Below are 24,025 nucleotides of genomic sequence, written 5' to 3'. Positions count from 1 at the left end.
GGGAAATAAATCAATACTATTAATCAGTTTTCTGTTCTCAGGGACCATATACAGTGCCAGACATCAAATGGGATTGGCTGCGTGCAAGGCAAGGAAGGACCTTGACCCTTTTACTATTTCTCGGGTCTCTTATTAATAAGCTTTCTCTGCACAGCTATTAATGTGAAGGAAACCAACAAAAGTATCTAAAAAGTAACTCTGAGTTTAAATATGCAGCTAATGAGTACCTTTTCTCTCTCTATTTTAAGCCTTTCCTTTTCTTCTTTCTTCTTGAGTCTTTCTTCTTCAACAATTTTCTTCAACTCTTCCTTCTTCTTCTCTTTATCTTCCTTTTCTTTTTTCTTTGCTTCTAGGGCATCTGCTTTTTCTCTTTTTAATTTAGCCTTTTCAAAGGCTGTGAAGAAGGTCAAAGTTGGAAGGACATACAAAGAAAAATCAACACCATTTTAGGCCTGGGATATTATACCATTCAGTGGCAGAGCGTATGCCTTGTCTGTATGAAGTGAGGCCCTGGGTTCAATCCAGACACATACAAACACACATACAAACCAACTCACATTTTTTAACATAGCAAAATCACTTAATATTGAAAGATATCAACAGAGAAACACAGGGTTATAAATTTTAGAAGAAAATGAGCAGGCAATTAAAATGGGAAAAGCAGTAGGCTGGGTTCAAGACAAATTACTCTAGGACAAACATACACTTACCTTTGGAAAACCTATTACTCAAAGTATGGTTAAAAGATGAGCAACAAAGTATCGCTATGTTAAAAATGCAGAATTCTTCTTCCACACAGACCCACTAATTTAGAAGCTTAATTTTATAAGATTTCCAAAAGATTCAAATGCAGAGTCAAATGTGGGAAGCAAATTTGTTTTATATGGCAGTGTGAAATAAACAAAAAGGCCCAAAACAGTTTGTTAAGTCCTAGAATCTCCAATTTGTAGTTAAGACAGCACTTGGTCAGCTGAACAGGGATTATGATATGCATTAAGAGATCATCAGAGATCTTATTCATCATTTAAAAAATAGGTATACCGGGTGTGTGTGGGGGGTCAACTATCCCCAAATAAGCCAGAAATATATCATCTTAGAAAGATTTTTTTTTATCTGTCCAGATGGGAATATTTCTTCCGGTATTCTAAGTTTTTGAAGAGGAACCAGAGAGATAGTACAGCGGGTAGGGCCTTTGCCTTGCACATGGCTGATCTGGGTTCGATACCTGGAATCCCACATGGTCCCTCAAGGAGTACTTCGAGGAGTAATTCCTGAGTGCAGATCCCTAAGTAATACTCTGAGCATTGCCCAGTGTGGCCCCCAAACAAAGTTTTTTGAGAGAGTATTAAAACTTACCTAGTGACTTCATTTCTTCTTGTTTTAATAGTTTGTCTCTTTCTTTAGTAATTTTGTTCCTAAAGCCTGTAATAGTCTGCTTATTGACAATGTTATCCTCCTGAAAAACAAATTAAGAAACTAGTTATAGAACTACAACTTTTATAAACAATGGCTTATTCTTGTAGTTAAGAATGAAAGACAGCGGCGCCATCTTGCCACAATCAACAGAGAAGCGGCCAGGCATTCTGGTGAGCAACTCGGCCCGGAAAATGCTCTGGACCCAAATTGGGGCCAACAACACTGGGGAGCCGGAAGGAGGAGGTGCAGCCTGCAGACCTTCTCCAGATGGAGCCCTGGTGACACTGAGCAGCAACTAACACGGCTCCGGGATTCGGGACTGGGACACATCCGAGCCGCGGTGGGGCACTGGAGTGGGGCGGCGCCAGCCCAAACTCTAAGAGGTCCCGGCCGCCGGAAGTCACGCCCTCGACCCACCCTCGGCGCCATCTTGCCACAATCAACAGAGAAGCGGCCAGGCATTCTGGTGAGCAACGCGGCCCGGAAAATGCTCCGACCGGAATTGGGGCCAACAACACCGGGGAGCCGGAAGGAGGAGGTGCAGCCAGCACACCTTCTCCAGATGGAACCCTGGCGACACTGAGCAGCAACTAACACGGCTCAGGATTCGGGACAGGGACACATCCGAGCCACGTGCACGACCTTTTCTAAAACCTGAAAACATACAATCTTTTAATGGAAAACTATCAAATGCTTCCTTAATAGGGTTATCTTGTTTGGGGGCATAACTCCCACAACAATAGTGAGTTTTGTGTTGAAATATGGAACGTAATCAAGGTGAAGAGAAAATGAAGTGAAATTCATCAGTTATACAGTTGGGGTGGTGGGCAGGGGGTATACCGGAGATTTTGGTGGTGGAATATGGGCACTGGTGAAGGGATGGTGTTTGAATACGGTATAACTGAGACAAAAACCTGAGAACTTTGTAACTTTCCACATGGTGATAAAATAAAAAAAAAAATTAAATCATTAAAAAAAAAAAGAATGAAAGACAAATTGGGGGCTGGAGCGATAACACAGTTGGTAGGGCGTTTGCCTTGCACACGGCCGACCCAGATTCGATTCCCAGCATCCCATATGGTCCCCTGAGCACCTCCAGGAGTAATTCCTGAGTGCAGAGCCAGGAGTAACCCCTGTGCACTGCTGGGTGTGACCCCAAAAAGTAAAAAAAAAAAAAAAAGTTAAGAATGAAAGACAAAAAATTCAAAACCTCTCATCAACCATACTTTCTTTATACTGAAATGAGATTTTATTCTAAAACATGCTGAACTTATAATAATTACTTTAATAACATAAAATATGAGTAAATTCTGAAGCACAAAATTAGTTTATATTTTATGGGGGCTGGAGTGATAGCACAGCGGGTAGGGCGCTTGCCTTGCATGCGGCCGACCCGGGTTCGATTCCCAGCATCCTATATGGTCCCCTGAGTACCGCCAGGGGTAATTCCTGAGTGCAGAGCCAGGAGTGACCCCTGTGCATCGCCGGGTGTGACCCAAAAAAAGCAAAAAAAAAAATAAATAAATAAAATAAAACTGCATCCGTGCAATTCATTAAAAAAAAATTAGTTTATATTTTAAATGCTTTTAATTTTAACTCCAAAATTGATTCCCTGCATTTTATCCTACTTTACATTTTAATGGAGCGACAGCACAGTGGACTGGAGCGATAGCACAGTGGGTAGGGCATTTGCCTTGCATGCGGCCAACCTGGGTTTGATTCCTTTATCCCTCTCGGAGAGCCTGGCAAGCTACTGAGAGTATCCCGCCTGCACGGAAAAGCCTGGTAAGCTACCCGTGGTATATTAGATATGCCAAAACAGTAACAAGTCTCACAATGGAGGTGTGCTCAGGTGCCCGCTCAAGCAAAATCGATGATCAACGGGACGACAGTGCTACAGTGCTACATTTTAACAATTGCCTATATGCTTATAACTACTCTGGTGTATAAAAATCTGTGATATGAAAGCCATGTTAACTCACATCTGAAACTTTGATAAATGCCTGTGTCAAGCAGTTATTAACACAGATTACACGGATACGGCATTTAACTGTGTTCCTCACTACAGGCTAGAGGGTGAGAAGTCAACACTGTTCTTGATTTCAAATAGTATTTTATTTAAATGGCAGGTAAGTTATCTGCTTTCTACTTACCTGACTAACAGATACTCGTTTGGGAGGCCTTCCTCTTCTTCTGTTGGCAGGACTGAAGATAAACGTAGGTGGATCATCAGGAAAAAAATAAGAAAAATCTTGTTCGGCTATTTTATATGTTGACAGAGATGATGCCTTCATAAATAAAATAAAATACAACAATAGCACATTAGTTAATTATATCCAGCTAGACTCTAACATGCTGTATGACTGCTGTTAAAGTACATGGCTCAGTCTGAAAATGGCTGGCCTACACTCATACTAGGTTTGCTCTTTTGTGGTGTGTAAGTATGCGTACGTACCTGCATCTGTGGGCCTGTAAATCGGAATACTAGCAAATATTTCACTATATTATAAATGTTTATAGTCATGTTAATTTTCATTTACTCTGGTGGAGGGTGTGGTGCTGGAATGTTTTTTGCAAGAAACTCTACCATTAACAGTATTGTAAACCACAGTGCGTATGATAAAATTAAATAAAAAACTTAAATCTATATAAGTTTTTATTACCAAGATAGTATGTAAACTATATTACTTAGATAGTAATATAAGCTAAATATATAGATAATATATTATCTAGGTAGGTAATATAGGGGCGGGATCCAAGTTCAAACCACAGTACTACATGGCCCCCGAACACTGTCAGGTGTGATTCTGGAGGGCTCTCATTACTTAATTGGCCATTGGTGGTCCCCAGCAGGTCAGAACAGCTCTGCATCTTTGGGTCCTAGAACTCAACTATTTGGCATGATTGGCCAAGTATTGATCGGAGTGGACCTGGAGTCCACTGGGCACTGACTGGAAGGCATCACCTGCTACCCCAGTGAAAAACTGTTTTAACCATTTACCTTTAGTATACAATGTGAGATTTCTCATTTGAATATTTTCTTTTTTTGCGGGGGCTGGAGGGGATGTGGGTAGGCCATACCCAGTGATGCTTAGGTTCTGCACTCACGAATTACTCCCTGTAATACTTGGGGTCCATATGGGATGCCAAGGATTGAACTGGGGTCAGCTGCATGTAGGGCAAGCACCTTACCTGCTGTACTATCTCTCCAGCCCCTCTCATTTCAATTTTTTTTTTTTTGCTTTTTTTGGGTCACACCCAGCGATGCACAGGGGTTGCTCCTGGCTCTGCACTCAGGAATCACTCCTGGCGGTGCTCAGGGGACCATATGGGATGCTGGGAATCGAACCCGGGTTGGCCGCGTGCAAAGCAAATGCCCTACCTGCTGTGCTATTGCTCCAGCCCCAAAGCAGCTATTTTCAGCCATGCTTAAATAATATTTCTGTGATGTTATAACTCTCTAACATCACCCATTTCTTCTTCATTTTTTAAAAAAAACTAAATTCACTATTCTGTTCATACCTTAATTTTAATGACTCCATCTTGTGGTTCACAGTGTTGCTTCAGAAAAAGTTTCAGTTTATCACGAGAAAATAGGTGTTTTCTTCGGCTACAAAGGAAAAATTGGAAGAAAGTTCTTATTATCAATTTAACCTTAGCCATAATTTCTGTAAATTTACCACTTGAATTCCAAATCCAAGTTCATCTTATTCTCCAATATTTTTATACATAAGTCATAAGAAGTTGTACTTACAAATATTTATGTAAAATATTTTAAGACCTAATTGGTTGTATCTATTATATTACAAAAAAGGTACCTGAATTTGTCACTTAGAAACTAATAGGAAACTAAATAAACTCCAAAGAAAGTAAATTACAGAGAACACATCATATTTTACAAAATTTGATAATGCAAATATCACCATTAAATTTAAATTTCATACAAGAAGTTTTAAATTGGGGCCATGTGTTGGGGCAGCATGGAGGTTCCTCTGCTCTTGTCACCGTCCAACCGTGCACTCCATGGCCATACTGATGATTCAAGGACACCAGGTGCCCAAAAATAGATGAGTGGATAAAGATGTTATTATATATATACACAGTGGAATATTACTCAGGTATGAGAAGTTCTATATTTTTAAGCATTTAGAAGTCTCCACACTGTTTTCCATAGACCCAGAAGATAGTCTGACCAGTAGTGAACAAGGGTTCCTTTCATATCATATCTTTGCCATGAATGCTTCTGGGACTTTTTATATAGACTGCCATTACTCTCGTGAGGTGAAATCTCTTTGTTTTGTTTTGCATTCCCTGATAATCAGTGACGATCTTTTTTTTTTAATATGCCTATTTAAAAAAATGCCTATATATGCATGGGGTTTTTGTTGTTGTTGAGCTTTCCGAATACTTTATATATGTTGAAGCCTTTGTCAAACATATTATGTAAAAATATTTCCTTACACCCAGTACGGTCCTTTTGCTTTTAACTGTTACTTCGTTTGTAGAGGAGAAGTCTTTTGGTTTAGATGTAGTCCCATCTGTTTATTTGTAATTTTTTTTCTTTTTTCAATGAGTCATTTCATTGACGACTCATCTGAGATCATTATCATGGAGAATCAATGGTTTTTACTTATTCTGTACCAAATCTTAATATAAGTGTTATTTTTCTGTTGTTGTTTTGGGGCCATACCTGGAGATAATCAGGGGTTACTCCTAGCTCTTCACTCAGGATATTATTCCTGACAGTTCTAGGAGGACCAAGTTGGGATGCTGGGGATTGAACCTGGGTTGGCTATGTGCAAGGCAAATTCTCTGCCCACTGTACTATTTCTCTAGCTCCCTAATCATTATTATTATTTTTACATCTTAGCAATTTTATTTCAGCATTCCTTATTTACTACAAAAATATTTTTGTTGAATCCATTTTTGTATATTAGAAAATGTTTTTTAATTAAATTTTAACTTTATTAAGACACCATAATTTACAAAGTTATTCATAGTTGAGTTTTAGACATAATATGTTCCAGAACCAGTCCTACCTTCAGTGTCAATGCCCTTCCATCAGTGTCCCCATGTTCTCTCCCAACCCTCCCACCTCCTTAAAGCATAATTATTCAACTATAAACCACTAATGAGAAGATACCAAGCTTTACCTTATTTGTGTTGCTTTAACAATAGCACAGTCATATAATTCTTTTTTTGTGGGTTGTACTTTGTACTTGAATAATAAAGGATCAAGTGCATCTTTTTTCTTCCTGAAAAGACCAAAGATACATATCAATTAAAATATTGAAAATGTGAGCTTTTTATTTTTATTTTATTTTTGGATTTAGGGTCACATCCAGCTATGCTCTGGACTTACTCCTGGCTCTGTGCTCAAGGATCACTCCTGACAGGGCTCAGGAGACCCCAGGATGCTAATGACTGAACTCGGGTCAGCCATGTGCAAGGCAAGCACACTACCCACTATTCTATTGCTCCACACCAAAATGTAAGCTTTTTTTTTTTTTTTTTTTTTTTTTTTTTTTTGCTTTTTGGGTCACACCCAGCGATGCTCAGGGGTTACTCTGGCTTTGCACTCAGGAATTACTCCTGGCGGTGCTTGGGGGACCATATGGGATGCCAGGGATCGAACCCGGGTGGGCAGCGTGCAAGGCAAACGCCCTACCCGCTGTGCTATCGCTCCGGCCCCCAAAATGTAAGCTTTAAAAATGAAAAAGTAGTTTCTAAAAACAGACTGTTACAAAACGGAATGCATTTATTTTATGTTGCTTGTGTACTCATTCAATAAATTTTCCTTGGGTAAAAAAGCAAGCACAGACTACTCAGTTTAGGTTAAACCAAACAAAAAGTTCTTGAATTTGCTTATATACTTTTTCCTTCAAAAAATCCAAGAGTAAAAGTAGAGCTAACATAGTTAATTTTGTTTAAAGACTGGTAGAGGTTACACATTCAAATCCTCTACCCTTCTCCCAACAAACTTTTGATCTTTTCTGCACTTAATGGCACATTTATTTATTCTTTATCCATCCATTCATCCACTCATCTGTTCATATAACATATAATTAAGAGCCTACAATGCACCAAATATGAAACAAAAATGAATCAGTATTGAACATAAGAAAAATTAAATAAACATATTAGGGTAAATGGTAAGAATCATGAAAGAAAAAGAATGCAGGGAAGAGATTAAACATCTTATTTTATTGATTTTTGAGCCACACCTGCAGTGCTCAGGGCTTACTCCTGGTTCTGTGCTTAGGGATCACTCCTAGTGGGGTTAGGTGAACCATATGGGGTACTGGGGATCAAACCATGATTGGCTGCATGCAAGGCAAGTACTCTTGCTGCTGTATTATCTCTTCAGTTCCCAGAAAGTATGTACTTTAAAATCGGTGAGAAGTTGGCCAGTTTCTGTTCTACTTCTGTTCCAAGAAGTTGGAATTTAAGCAAAGATAGGGAGGGGAATGGTGGAGCAATGTGTGAGGAAATCTTAAGAAAAGAAATTAAATGAACAGAAAACAATGTTTGGGGGCCAGAGCAATAATACATAGGGTAGGGTGTTTGCCTTGTACGTGGCTGATATGAATTCAATGCTCAGCACTGGTAGGAGTAATTCCTGAGTGCAGAGCCAGGAATAATCCCTGAGTATCACTGGAGGAGGCAGAGGAGAAGGGGGGGGGAGAAGGAGGAGAAAGAGGAGAAGAAGGAGAAGATGAAGCGTATTTAAGGTCCTGGATGAAAGCAGGCATGATATGCACAAGAAGCAGAAAAATAACATTAAACCAGAGAAGCAAGAACAAGGCAAGATTGATACTAGAGGATTTTGAATAATGGGATGGTAATGATTTGACTTCAGCCCTCACTCTGCTTACAATATGCAGAATGAAAATTGATGGAAGTATAGACTAAGGAGGTAGTAGTGCAATAGAAACAGATTCTGGGAAAGCTGCCTGTGTGGATCTAAGTATTAGGTAAGGGAGACGAAAAGTAGGGTATAGAGAAGGAAACTGCAAGATGATAAAGAGAATAACTTGGCAATAAGGGTATAACACAGTCAAAGTGATACAAATGCACACAAAGTGAGAAGGATCTCAATACAAAAGGGAGGTATCAGATAATCTGTAGCACTGTTGTCCCATTGTTCATCGGTTTGCTTGAGCGGGCACCAATAATGTCTCCATTTTGAGACTTGTTACTGTTTTTGGCATATTGAATCGCCACAGGTAGCTTGCTACCAGGCTCTGCCATGTGGGTGGGATACTTTCGGTAGCTTGCCGGGCTCTCTGAGAGGGACATAGGAATCAAACCCGGGTCAGCTGCGTGCAAGGCAAACGCCCTACCTGCTGTGCTATCATTCCAGTCCATCAGATAATCACAAATATAAAATAATTATTTACCTGTAATAGCACTACAGGATCAAAATTTTAATTTTTGATAAAAATGTTTATATGAAACCCAGTGTATACAGAAACCAGATTAAAAATTCACCCTTAACATACTACATGGAATAGCTTAATATTTCTGTTCTGTTAAGGTTCACTATTAAGTCAATTTCACAAACTCTGAGGCTACAATCTATAGTGTCAAAGCACTGTTTCTTTTTATTAATTTTAGGTACTGTTATTTACAATGGGCTGGAGCAATAGCACAGCAGTAGGGCATTCGCCTTTTACCCCGTCGACCCGTGTTCGATTCCTCCATCCCTCTTGGAGAGCCCGGCAAGTTACCGAGAGTATCGTGCCCGTATGGCAGAGCCTAGCAAGCTAACCGTGGCGTATTGGATATGCCAAAAACAGTAACAATGAGTCTCACAATGAGACGTTACTGGTGCCCGCTCGAACAAATCGATGAGCAACAGGATGACAGTGACAGTGACAATTATTTACAATATTGATAATGTCAGAGTTTCGTACAACAAAACAAAACTAACATTTCAGCACTACACCCTCTTACTAGAGTGCCAGCTTCCCTTCAAAATGTATTAGTGCCACCTCCTCCCGCTCTATCCACCTGTCCCCCTTATAGTAATATGCTTCCTATTACAGACCAGCTCTCAGTTTCTTTAAAGAACTGCTTCAAAAAGATCAAGAGAAAATATTTTAGTGTCCATACAGCAGTATTAAGTTTTCAATAAAGAAATTTTTTAGAATGAATAAAGGAAAAAAGAAGAGAGGTGTTTTTGTTTGTTTGTTTTTGCTTTTTGGGTAACAACCCGGTGATGATCAGGGGTTACTCCTGGCTCTGCACCCAGGAATTACTCCTGGCGGTGCTCAGGGGACCATATGGGATGCTGGGAATCAAACTCTGGTTGGTCGTGTGCAAGGCAAACGCCCTACCTGCTGTGCTATCGCTCCAGCCCCAGATAAGAGAGTTTTAATGAATCAGCAGCAGTTGGTTTGTTCAAAAGTTTATCTTAACATATTCAGAGTAGATGTCAATGCAAATAATCAATGCAATTTTGTAAAAAACAAAGGCTTGCTCAGGTATAACAGATAAGATTACTGCCAACTGCAGTATGTAAGTAACTATACTTTAAGTTTTAACTATAAATATATACTTGTCACTGTCACTGTTATCCTGTTGCTCATCAATTTGCTCAAGCAGGCACCAGTACCGTCTCCATTGTTACTGTTTTTTGGCATAGCAGTGGTCCCCCAAGTGCCACCAGGAGTAATTCCTGAGTGCAGAGCCAGAAGTAACCACTGAGAACACTGCCAGGTGTGACTCAAAAAAGCTAAAAACAAAACCCCTCCTCAAATTAGGTTACAGAAAGGATACGTAGTAACTCAGTAAAAGACAACTCAAAAATTACAACAGAATATTTTGTGTATAAAATATAAAATAACAAATTAAGCACAACAAATTATCATCATTTACTATTAGGGAAATGCAAGTAAAAATCACAAGACATCTCTTCATACCCACAAAGATAACAAATTATTAATTATCAAACAAATACTACACTAAGTGATGGTGATGATATGAACAAGCTGGAATCTCATACAATGTTGGTGAGAATGGAAATGATATAGTCCGTATGAAAAAGTTCAACAGTTCCTTAAAAAGTTAAGCATAGAATTATCGTGTGACTATCTATGACTTCCATTCCCAAATATAATCAGAATGTGCTCAACTGATAATGGTTCAACTTATAGCTTTTCAACTTTATAATGGTTCAAAAGTCATAGGTAATCAGTCAAATTTCCATCTCTTCTTGAACTAATGATAAACAGTGTGATATTCTCCCCTAATGCTGTGGGGGGGCAATGAATGAACCACGGTTCTTGTCAGCCACATGCTCACAAGGACAAACAACAAATACTCTGCAAACTGTTTCTCATTTTCAGTCAATAAATTGCATGATATAGGTAACAATTATTATGAAATAGGTACCTCATGCTAGATGGTTTTGCACAATTACAGGCTGAAGTTTAGAACAAGGCTAGGCCAGAATGTTCATCAGGTCAGGTGTATTAATGTATTTTCAATTCACAACTTAAAGTGAATTGATTAGTACACAAACCCACGCGTGAAGTAATATATATATGTATATATATACACACACATATATGTGTAATTCATCATATACTTATAGTCACCATATACTTATATATATATCATGGTCACTGTATCTCTGCCATCCCATTGCTCATCAATTTGCTTGAGCGGGCACCAGTAGCGTCTCCATTGTGAGACTTGTTGTTACTGTTTTTGGCATATTGAATACACTACAGGTAGCTTGCCGGGCTCTCCGAGATGGACGGAGAAATCAAACCCAGGTTGGCCGAGTGCAAGCAAACTCCCTACTCTCTGTGCTATTGCTCCAGCCCCAAATAACTTAAAAGTGGATTGAAACAGATCCCTGTACACCATTATTACAGCATTATTCATTGCAACATCATAATAGCCAGAGGTTAATAATACCAAGACAAAATATGATATAGTCATACAATGATATATTGTTACAACAAGGAAATGATTTCAAACTTTGTCTCATCTCATTCTAAAGTATATTTTTATTGGGATGTAATGTCAATGGCTCTATCATACATGACAACATGAATGTACCTTAAAAATTTATACTAAGGGCCGGAGCGATAGCACAGGGGGTAGGGCGTTTGCCTTGCACGCGGCCGACCTGGGTTCGATCCCCGGCATCCCATATGGTCCCCCAAGCACTGCCAGGAGCAATTCCTGAGTGCAAAGCCAGGAGTAACCCCTGAGCATTGCTGGGTGTGACCCAAAAAGCAAAAAAAAAAAAAAATTATACTAAGTGGGGCCTGAGAGGAAGTACAGGGGTTAAGGTGCCTGCACTATATTCCACCGATCTCAGATCAAATCCCTGACTCCACACAGTGATACGTCAGGCCACACTTCCAAGCACAGAGAGGCAGGAATAGCTCTGAGTACCACAGTGTGTGGCCTCAAAAAAAGAAAATTTTTAAAGAAGAAAACATATACTAAGTAAAATGCTTCAAACATGAGTATTGTAACTTTTACTTTGTAAGCAAATTCATAGACAAAAGTCAGATTAGGGGTTACTAAGGAATGGGGGAAAGAACTAATAGAAAAATATTCTTTAATGAGTACAGAGTTTCTGTTTTGGGTGATGCAAAAGTTTCTCCAATGGAAGTGATATATGTTCAACCCTCTGAATGTAATATCACTGAACTGTCCACTTGAAATTGCTAAAATGACAAATACATTACATATATTTTAGCATAAACAATTCCATAAAAATGAAGTTGATAAATTTGAGCACCGAGGCTTAATTCTTTTTTTTTTTTTTTGAAATTTTGGTTTTGTGTTTAATATGGGGAACATTTTAAAATATTATTTCATGTTTTAACCGTTATGAAAATATCTATTCACATGTACACATTAATATGCATATATATATTTCTCCTCTTAGATAAAAAATTTTATACTTATATATGTAAATCTCCCCTTTCCACCTTACCCCTCCTCCATCTCTATGGTGAACATTTTCCAATTTTTTTTCAACAGTATAACCTTTTATTAGGACTAAGGAATTTAATCGTTATATAAAACAGTGTCAACAATTTTTTTATATGCATACATTAGAAATTCTACTTTGGTAAATTGTTATTCTTTTTTTTTTTTTTAATTTATTTATTTTTAATTAGAGAATCACCGTGAGGGTACAGTTACAGATTTATACACTTTTGTGCTTATACTTCCCTCATACAAAGTTTGGGAACCCATCCCTTCACCAGTGCCCATTCTCCACCACCCGTAAACCCAGTGTCCCTCCCACCCTCCCCAATCCCATCTCCCCCCCACCCCACCCTGCCACTGTGGCAAGGCATTCCCTTCTGTTTTCTCTCTCTAATTAGCTGTTGTGGTTTGCAATAAAGGTGTTGAGTGGCCGCTGTGCTCAGTCTCTAGCCCTCATTCAGCCCGCAACTCCCTTCCCCCACATGGCCTTCGACTACAATGTAGTTGGTGATCGCTTCTCTGAGTTGACCTTTCCCCGGAACGTGAGGCCAGCCTCGAAGCCATGGAGTCAACCTCCTGGTACTTATTTCTACAGTTCTTGGGTGTTAGTCTCCCACTCTGTTATTCTATATACCATAGATGAGTGCAATCTTTCTATGTCTGTCTCTCTCTTTCTGACTCATTTCACTCAGCATGAAACTTTTCATGCCCATCCACTTAACTACAAAATTCTTGACCTCCTTTTTTCTAACAGCTGCATAGTATTCCATTGTATAGATGTACCAAAGTTTCCTTAACCAGTCATCCGTTCTGGGGCATTCGGGTTTTTTCCAGATTCTGGCTATTGTAAACAGTGCTGCGATGAACATACATGTGCAGATGTTGTTTCGATTGTACTTTTTTGACCGAGGCTTAATTCTAAGTATACTGCTTTAGCACATCTTACAGACTTATAACCTATCTGATGCTTGACAAATTTTCCTTTTTTGTGCCATACCCAGCGATGCTCAAGGGTACTCCTGGCTCTGTGCTCAGGAATTACTCCTGACAGTGCTTGGGGGATTATACGGGATGCCAAGGATTGGACCTAAATTGGCTGTGTGCAAGGCAAACATCCTACTTGCTATACTATCTTTCTCATCCATCCCTTGACAAATTTTCTTACTTTGAACTTTTACTTCTCGATGATATAAGAATATGACTATCTACCCTAGGTAAAAATTTTTTTGTTGTTGTTTTTTTTGGGTCACACCTGGCAATGCACAGGGGTTACTCCTGGCTCTGAACTCAGGAATTACCCCTGGCGGTGCTCAGGGGACCATATGGGATGCTGGGATTTGAACCCAGGTCGATCGAGTGCAAGGCAAACACTCTACCCGCTATGCTATCACTCCAGCCCCCCTAGGTAAAATATTTTGAAGAACAAACAGAACATTATGCAGAGGGGTGCTGTTATACAACATAACTCATGGAAAATGGATAATCCTTTTCCTTCAACTCATCTACTGAAACATGATAAAATTCAGATTCTTGTCTTGTTGGCAGAGAGCAATCTAGAAGTAAACATCTTACTCATTTAACTTGGAGAAGTAATAGAAATAACAGATTTGAAGATAGCCTATGCTTTACTGTTTCTGGAATCTTGGGATATATTAGCGAAATCTGCAAACAACTAAAGCATTTTATGATGATAATCTACAGTCAAGATTCATATTTGTAATCCAGAGAGAGAGAGGGAGAGAGAGAGAGAGAGAGAGAGAGAGAGAACTCAATGGGCTGAGTACATGCTTTGCATGCTGGAGGCCCGGGTTTCACTGCTTGTACTATATGGTCCCCCAGAATACTTAGTGACTCCAAGACATAGAATTGGTAGTAGTAACCCCATCAGAAGTGGCCCACAGACTAAAACTTTGTGAATGACTAGAAAGAACATAAGGATAATGATATAGAGTCTTAGGAATTTGGTAATATACACTAAAAGCATAAACACTACCATTATTACCTCATATTAATATGAGGTACCATATTATCTCAATAATAAAACACATATACATATTTTTTAAATCTGTGAATAAACTGACCATCTGTTTTTTACAATATAAAGCATCTTTCCTAAGTACCTATTTTCAAAGGCTAAGACCCAGCCTACTTAGGTAGGAAATTATGACAGATTAAATGAAGCCCTAGGGCTTTATTTACAGTTACACTTTCTAGTTGTTCAAAGTGGTACACATGGGATTAACCAATGGTTCTCTTTAAATACTTCAATAGGTAAATATTACTGGTATTCTGACTTAAATATTTTTGTACTTTAGGTGACAAATTAATTATAAAACATGTAGGTAGATTAAATTCAAATTTAAAAGGAAGGGAAAGCACTAAAACTGAATATAGGGGGTTAAGCCAAACAATCTAAACATTCCTCATCTTAAGGCATCTCAAAAAATTTAGAAAAACATATTAAAAGTTACTGTAATACATCTTTAAATAATGATAAAAAAATTGGGGCAGGGAGCAGGTGATGCTCGGGGTCACACCTGGTGGTATTTAGAGGACCATATGTGGGTGTTGCTGCAGCTGCAGGCAAGATAAAATGCCTTAACTGCTGTACTAGCTTTCTGGTCCATAAATTATTTCAAAATGAAAAAGATAAATAAATGTCACTGTACTTAAGCTTCAACTAAAAAAAAAAATTTTTTTTTCCCCATGGGGGCCACACCTGGCAGTGCTCAGGGCTTACTCCTGATCAGTCCTAGAAGGGCTTAGAGGATTAGAATCAGCTGTGCGCAAGGCAAGCATCCTACCACCTGTACTACAGCTCCAACCCCTAAAAAAAATTTAAGTATAAAATCTGTATTTAACCTCTCCCATGTGGTACCCTGAGCATCGCCAGGGAGTAATTCCTGGGTGAACCAGAAGTAACCGCTGTACATGGCTGGGTGTGACCCAAAAAGGAAAAAAAAAAGTTTAAGGAGAAGAGAGGTGCCTGCCATAGAGGCAGGCTTCGGTTGGAGAGTGGCTTGAAGGGCTGGGAGGGAAACTGGGGACACCGATGCTGGAAAATTACACTGGTGGAAGGATGGGTGTTGAAACATTGTATGATTGAAATGCAATCATGAACAATTTTGTAATGCTCTATCTCACAGTGATTTTATTAAAAAAAATAAATAAAGAGAAAGACAAGAAGGGCTGGGGAGGAAAGCATTTTTATACTTGAGATGCCTAAAGGCAGAGATAGAACAGAACAGAGGAGTAAGGGTTTAAATTGTTTTTGTGGAGAATAGAGAAGGAAGTTAAATTAAAACATGTAAAAGGAGTTTCATTTAGTTGGGGACTTATGTGAGGTTTAAAATTTACCTGTGTTAACCACCTTAGTTTTGTGTGACTTTTCTCTAAGAGCACATAGCTAACTCTAAATTTCAGATTATAATTTCTTTAACATAGGGACCATAAGATGAATTAATATACAGTACAGAATGAAACTCCCCAAGTAAATATAACTGTAATAGTTTAAATGAATGAAGAAAACTTCAGTGTCCTTTAGCAACTGAGAAGGTTTCTCTAGATATGTTTCAAGTTTTTTGATTTCTAATACATGTTGAATGATAATTGTTTGTACCACAGTTAATTCCAAAACAGAAGAAGAGAATAAAGAAATAGTTCAATGGGATTTAATCATCCAACCTAGTAAACATTTGAAAAATAAATAAGAATTACTTACCCATTTTGAAAAGAGCTGCTTTGTGTTTCTGAGTCATCACTATCACTGATAATAATAGTTTCTCCATCTATACTGCTGACATGTCCATTAGCAAAACCATTTTGATGTGATGGAGGAAGGACTTCCAAAATCCTACACTGTAACCTGAAAGAAAATGGCACACTTAGGGGTTGGCGAGATAGTACAGGGGATGAGGTGATTGCTTTGCATACAGGTGACAGTGGTTTGATCCCCAGCAATGCATATATTTATCCAAGCACTGCCCGAGATCACTCTTGGGCACAGTCAGGAATAATCCTTGAGTACTGCCAGGTCTGGCTCAAGTCCCTTTCGCAATGGCCCATTTAAAAATGCAAATCACTTAAAATTTTATAATCAAACATTCCGGAACAATCTATTTTAAATAAATAAAAAGCTACTGTCCTGATAGAAACAGGGCAACTGATACCAAGGAAAGTGACTTACCTCCTGAACCTCTCTGGCCTCTACAAAACTATTTGACAGATCAATTTATTGATTAAGCAATCATATGAGTTCAATTACTTTGGGGGGGGAATGAGGAAGTCCTGATGGTGCTCAGGGGACCATGTAGAGCTGGGGATTAACATGGAGCCTCCACATGCAAACATGTGCTCCAGACCATCAAGCCATATTCCTAGTCCTCAGCAATTATATTTTTCGGTGTGGAGAGGGCTTTCCAAGTAGTATTCAGGGCTCTAGGGGTCCCTTTCAATAATCTTGGTCAACCTGGATGGTGGCTCAATGGGCTAGAGGATGTGGTACTGCTCAGGTCCTGTTGTGCTGGGAATTACTGGTGCCTCCCCAGGGGTGCTCAAGGGCCTCCAGGGTTCTGCCCAGAGACAGATGCTCAGGGGACCATGAGCATTTTCTGAATAATAGAAAAGATACCAATTTAAGTACCCTAACTTCCTTTTTATTATCAAATATTGCCCCCCAAAATGCTCATATTCCTATGCCAGGAGATTATTTTCCATCTTTAACCCTCTTTCTTTACCCTGTTTTATCATTTTATCCTTCTTTGGCTTTTGTTGTTATCTAATAAGACAAACTATTCAGTGACCTAAGAGCTTTTATCTACCTCCAGCTTTCTACAGACACCAGGGCATGGAGTCTTTTCTCCTCACCCCCAATCCTCAAAAGGATCTGGCACTGCTAAAGTCACATTTCATTTTAATAATATGGACAGCCTCTATGTAATACAGTAAAACCAGATAACAGAATAGTTCACAGTAATATAGATTCACATCAGTAAGTTAAAAGTCTCAAACAATTTAACCCTCATCTGAAGAAATCAGAAGGAACAAAATCAAAATTCAGCAGAAGAAAATAACATAAAAATGGAATATAAATAAACGAAAATAAAAAATTCAATACCAAGAGCTCAAACAATTTAACACTATATCTGAAGAAATTAGAAAGAACAAAATCAAAGTTTAGCAGATAAAATAACAGAACAAAGCAGAAATAAATGGAAATCAAAAATTCAACATACAGAATCACTGCAACCAACAGCTGGTTCTTTGAAATTAAAAAAAATTAATAAAGTTGAGGTGCTAAGATAATCTAGTCATTAGGGCTATGTTTTACATGTGCCCAACAATAGGGTTTGATCCCTAGCATCACTGGTCCTCTGAACACTGCTTTGTTTGACCCTGGATGTCCTGAGCACTGCTTGAGAAGTCCCTCCAAAATAGGAATAAAGTTGACAAACCCCTCACTAGATGCATAAGAAAGAGAGGAAAACTCTAATGAAAAGAAATCATAAATTAAAGAGGTAAATTTACAACTGATGCGATAGAAATATAAAGAATTATAAGAATATTATGATAACTGATACACAAACAAATTAGACAACCTAGAAGAAATGACCATATTTTATGTGTTTATTTAATTTTTTTGCCATAGTTTTATTTATTTTTTTTTAATTTTTTATTGAGTCACCATGTGGAAAGTTACAAAGTTTTCAGGTTTAAATCTCAGTTATACAATGCTCGAATACCCATCCCTTCACTAGTGCTCATATTCCACCACCAAGAATCCCAGTATAGCTCCACCCCGTGCCATAGTTTTAGAACCCCACAATCTTCTAAAACTAACCTGGGAGGAAAGAGAAAATTTAAACAGACCTATTACAAGGATGAAAATCAACTGTAATTTAACGTCTCCCTAAGAACAGTGTTGCTGCTAGAAAGAAAATGAAAACATGAATTACTAAGGTTATTTGCACCTCTATGTTCATAGTAGAATTATTCATCATTTGTAGTTACCTCAATACTCACTGACAGATATTCAATGAAATACTATTTTGTCATTAAAAAAATAGAACTAAATGGGCCAGAAAGATAGTTCAGGGGTGAAGGCACATTTCTTGCGTGTGCTGAACCTGGCACTATGTTGTGGTTCCCTAAGTACTTCCAGGAATGATTTCTGAGCAGAGACAGGAGTAAGCCCTGAGCACTGCCTGGGATTGTCCAAAAACAAATAAGGAAGGCAATTTGTCCAGAACCACCATTCAAGTAGTCATCCATAAACAAATTCTAATATCTTGTGGGCATTCACAAAATTTCCCGCCCACTCACCAGTCCCATTCTCTAAAAGAACTTCATTCTTCCTATGCCCCACTTATCCCACTTAATGGCTATCAAATTCCTACAAGACTCTTGGCCAGAGTTAGTTGACATCATGTGAGCACCTTTGTTGTGGGTCAAAATATCTTTTCCTCCCTCCAGGAGTGATTCCTGAACTAGTACCAGGATAAGCCCTGAGCATCACTGGGGTTTACTCCAAAAAACAAACAAACAAAAAACCCAAAATATCTTTTCCACGATTTTAAAAGCTGAAATCTAGGCGGTAAAAACCTATTACTTTCACAATCATGACATGTGTTAGATACAAAGTTCTGATCCTATCAGCAGTTATGTTTCCTGCCACATGGAACAGACCTGTGTGCCTTGAAAGAGCAAGAGGGACCTGAGTGATTGTACAGCAGGTAGGGTGTTTGCTCTGCATGCAGTCGACCCAGGTTCAAACTCCATATGGTTCCCTGAATCTGCCAGGAGTGATCCTGAGAGCAGAGTCAAGAGAAAGTCCTGAGCACAGCTGGGTATGGCCTTCAAACAAATAAATAAGTAAATAAATAAATTGGGGGGAGGAGGTAGGGGGAGGAGGAAGGATAGTAGAAGCAACTAGTTCTCTTATTCTTGTTCTTCACACTTGCTGTATTTTACTCATCTCAAGTTTAACTGAATGAGTAAAAAACCTTACCCAAAAAAAAAAAAAACCCTTTTTTTGCCTAAGGTTTTTCAAAACGATTCTCTGTCACAGTGAAAATAAAATCATGCAATTCTAACTATAAGCAATATGCAGTTGAATCATTTTACAAAGATGGTGGATTGTTATAATAGCACTATTGGCCTGCAGAGCTAACTCAAAAGACTGGAGTGCATCTTTTGCCTGCAGAAGGTCCAGGTTCCATTCTTGGCACTGCCTGGGTTCTCTTGCTAGCACTGCTAGGAGTGATTCTGGGTACTGAGTAAGTAAAAGCCACCGGGTCTGGCACTAAAACAAACAAAAAGCACTTGTTTGCATTGTGTACACTTGAATATGTGCTGGTACTCTGAGAGAATATCTCTAGTATCTCCTAAAGTTTATAATACTGTCTTAAGCACAGAAAAATTAGGATCACAAATTTTCTAATTTGTTTAAGCACTACAAATAAAAGTAAATTTTCTAAGAAGTAAACACTCAAAGTTTAAGAATTAACAAGATGTAGACTATGTGAGTGAATCCAAAGGCCTCTAAGCTTTTTATCTTTCTCTTTCATTCATTTCCTCTCACTTTGAAACTTACACAGGTTCAGTTAAAAGCAGCACATGCAATTTGCTCTTAAAAGACCCAAGTAAAACCAGAAGGGAAAGTGAGAGCACATTACTATTAGTTTTACTGAAATGAAAAAAAGTAAGTCAATACTACAACAATTTGGATAACCTACATGAAAAAGACAAATCCTTAGAAACACAAAAATTCAAGAAAAAAACAACAAATATAAATAACTAGTAAGGAGACTGAATCAATAACTAAAAAATTCTCTCAAGAATTTATTGGTATGATTAATGGTCATGATCCAGACACTCACAAATAAATCTTGGAAGAGATCAACAAGCTGCAGAGATGTCTCCGGACTCCAAAGTCACTACCCATTTGAAAATTTAACTCCATCTATATCTCCCTATTTAAAAGTTTTGAATTCCCGGAGTGACATCTTATATTCTATGCCACTGATATACCAGGAGTAGCATACCATATTGGATGGGGTTTAAAGTAAAAGGAAACTGATCTCAATTAAAAAAACAAACTAGCACACAAGGTTCAACCTGTAACAGCATATTAGTAAACCTCTTATACAAGGGCTTAATGGCTCTAGGCTGAGATACAACAATCTTCACACATTTTCTTCTAAGGAAGTTTTTTTAAAATTATTTTTAGCGGATTACTCATAACAAACAATACAAAATGATTATTTAGGGTCTGCTATTGGTGCAGACTTGGATAGTGGTTGAGAAAATTTTAAATATTGATAGTGAGAAGGTGTAACGGTGGTGGGATTGGTGTTGGAATATTTAATGTAATAAATCATTGTGAACAACTTTATAAAAATAAAATTTAAAAGCAAAAATATTGATCTATTGGTGAATGCTACCAAATAGACAAATATTTCCAGTTCTTTTAAATGACCATACATAGTTGATCATTTCTCAACTCATTCTGTAAGACAATCATTATAGAAAAAGAAGCCCAAAAGGACATGGCAGAACATAGCTCCTAATTCAGAAATTAAAGCTCAATAAATAATCCAATTTAAAAAGGGCAAAAAGCCTGAATAGATATTTCTTTAAAAAAATTAAAAAAGGTCGGGGCAGAGAGATATAGGGCAGTGGGTAGGGTGCCTGCCTGCCAGGAGTGATCCCCGAGTGGAGAGCCAGGAGTAAGTGCTGAGCACTGCTGAGCACTGCTGAGCACTGATGGGAGTATTCCCTGCCCCCTCTCCCCAAAAATTACAAATAGCAATAAGCATGTGGAAAAAGTGCTCAGCATTAGTCATAAGAGAAATAAACAGTAAGATATTATTTGTTATATTAATAAGGTAGCTTTTATTAAACAAAAAAAAAGTGTTGGCGAGGATGTAGAGCAAATGGAACACTGGTGAAGCTGCTGTGGAAAACAGTAGCTTTGAGGTGGTTTCTCAAAAAATTCTACTGCCATAGAACTGCATGATCATGCAAAGACTGCATCATCATCCTATTATATGATCCACTTCTAAGTATATAGAATCCTAAAAATTCTGGGCTGGAAAGATAGCTCAATGTCTAAGTGACTGCTTTGCATTGCAGGAGACCCAGGTTGGATCCCCAGTAATGCGTGGTTCCCCTGAGAATCACCAGGAACAACCTCTTAGTACAGAGCTGGAGCAGTCCCTGAGGCTTGCCAAGAGTAGCACCAAAACAAATACATATACACAAAAAAGAAGGAAATTTAGATTTACACTACAAGAACTTTTTTTTGTGGGTGTGGGGAGTTGACATCCAGCAATGCTCTGGATCAAATTGGCATTAGTCACATATGAGGTGGTCCCCCGTACTATCTCTTTGGCCCTCAACTAGGAACTTTAAAACCATTATACTTAGGAATCAAAAATGTGGCTCAGTGTTAGAGAACAGGATAAGGCTCTGGGTTTGAGCTCTGGCAACCACAAAGAATAAAATGAAACACTATATAAACCAAATTCCAAAGGACAAATATTCTAAAAATCCATTTATATGAAATGTCTAGACTAGGAAAATTCAAAGACAGGAAGTAGAGTAAAGGTTACCAGGGGCTGGGGGAAGTAAAGGAGAAATGGTGAGTTAATGCCTAATCAGGTTTTGTTTGGGATGATGAAAGAGTTCTGAAAATAGCAGTGATGATTACACAATACTCTGAATGTACTTAATGACAATGAATTATATACTAAAAATGATTAAAATAGTAAAATTTGTCATTTTTACCAAATGGCAATCAAAAGGTTTTGTGCTGTTATCAGTAAAGTTTAAGAAAACTCAATAGCCAAGAAAATGGTGTCAACAGAACAGCAGGCTGACTTACAACACTGGCTGATAGAAATAAACCAGTATTTCTAAAGAGGAACAGCTACAGGAACTCATATAAGAACCTGTTAGGAAATTATGTAGTCCAATGATAAAAAAAAAAGGTTCTATAATTTAGTATCATGAACTACAAAAAATAGGAAAATAATAAAATGGACCCACTTTTGAAAGACCTAGACATTACCTCCAGGGATCATATTTTTCAGGGTTCCATGAGGTGATGAAGGAAGCTCTTCAGTGAGCCTATGACAAGGTTATTCATATTAGAAAGAGACAGGCTTTGCTGGCTGAGTCTAGGTGAATGTCCAAAGCCATGATGGGGCTTGCTCTTCAAGCCTGTGTTCTCCCTTGAACGTGTATCTCACTTGCTCCTCTGTTTCTTCCTTTATTTCCACTCTGAAGTAGCCTGGGTTCTTTCTCAAGCAAGTACTTCTCACTTTCTCTCCCCTCACATTTTTTCTAAATGTTTTAATAAAAAAACTATCGTGCTTAAAAAAACAAACCAAACCAACCAAAAAACACTACCACCAAAAACAAAAACAAAAACAAACCAAAAGTTGTGATGGTGGAAATGGTCATTAGGAAAAAACAAAATAGGCAGAACACTCCAAGACTTGGCTCTCAAAAGTATTTTCAACAATATGATCTTAGTGCCAAAGACAACAGAATCAAAATTAACGGAGTGCACCAATTTTTCTTTTCTTTTTTTTTTTTTTTGCTTTTTGGATCATACCTGGCGATGCACAGGGGTTACTCCTGGCTCTGCACTCAGGAATCACCCTTGGCGGTGCTCAGAGGACCATATGGGATGCTGGGAATCGAACCCAGTTTGGCCGTGTGCAAGGCAAATGCCCTACCCGCTGTTCTATTGCTCCAGTCCAGGGAGTGCACCAAATTTAACAGTTTCTGCATGACAAAGAATCATCAGCTAAAACTAAAAGATAGGGGCTGGAGAAATAATACAGCAGGTAGGGCACTTGCTTTGTGCGTGATCATCCCAGTTTTCATCCCCAGCATCCCATATGGCCCACCAAGCACCACCCAGGAGTGAATCCTGAGCACAGAGTCAGGAGTAACCCTTGAGCATTGTTAGGTGTGACCCAAAAACAAATACATAAATAAAAAGATAAAACTAAAATACATCCAACTGAATGGGAGAAAACTTGCATTCAATACATCAAATAAAGGGTTGATGTCTAAGATACAAAGATCAACAGCACAAAAAGTCCAAAAATTACCAAAAAATGCAAGGCAGAATGAAGAGACACTTCTCTGAAGAAGACAGAGATGACCAATAGGGACATGAAAAAGCACTCATCATCAAATATTATCAGGGAACTCTAAATCAAGATGACAATGAGATCTTTCACACCAGTGAGAATGGCACATATCAAAAAAAAGGAGGGAGGGAACAGGAGCTGGAGAGATAGTACAATGAATAGAGTGCTCTCGTTGCATGGAGCCAGTCCGGGTCCAATTCCTGGTACCCCATAAAGTACTATAATTCTCTTCAGGAATGTTCCCTGAGTGAAAAGCCAGAACTTAGCCCTGAGTACCACTGGGTGTGGCAAAAAAAAAAAAAAAACAAGAAAAAAAGAAACAAAAACACACCAAAACCACCAACTGGGAACAATCTTTGCTGGTGGAGATATGGTGAATAAGGAACTCTCATTCACAGACCTAGTTAACATTGAAAGCATGGGATCCAAACTACAATAACCAAATTGAAAAAATGTGTCTGTTAAGGAAGCAGGCTGGGGTG

The 24,025-nt window shown here is 38.4% G+C and overlaps 1 protein-coding gene across 4 annotated transcripts in view; it reads right to left on the bottom strand.

Annotated features, from left to right (window-relative positions):
* Positions 1–24,025, bottom strand: part of BAZ1A (bromodomain adjacent to zinc finger domain 1A) — an 83,507-nt gene that overhangs the window by 35,400 nt on the left and 24,082 nt on the right. For all 4 annotated transcript variants that reach the window (XM_055131498.1, XM_055131500.1, XM_055131499.1 and 1 more), the window contains 6 exons: positions 16,100–16,243; positions 6,570–6,671; positions 4,939–5,026; positions 3,570–3,704; positions 1,357–1,456; positions 228–394 (listed from right to left, as the gene is read on the bottom strand). In XM_055131498.1, coding sequence (XP_054987473.1) covers positions 228–394; positions 1,357–1,456; positions 3,570–3,704; positions 4,939–5,026; positions 6,570–6,671; positions 16,100–16,243 — 736 coding nt within the window. The remainder of the gene's footprint in view (positions 1–227; positions 395–1,356; positions 1,457–3,569; positions 3,705–4,938; positions 5,027–6,569; positions 6,672–16,099; positions 16,244–24,025) is intronic.

This window comes from Sorex araneus, chromosome 3, assembly GCF_027595985.1.
Source record: "Sorex araneus isolate mSorAra2 chromosome 3, mSorAra2.pri, whole genome shotgun sequence".
Classification (NCBI taxonomy): Eukaryota; Metazoa; Chordata; class Mammalia; order Eulipotyphla; family Soricidae; genus Sorex; species Sorex araneus.
The sequence above is the reverse complement of the archived record's forward strand: the minus strand, read 5'-3'. Positions and strand labels throughout refer to the sequence as shown.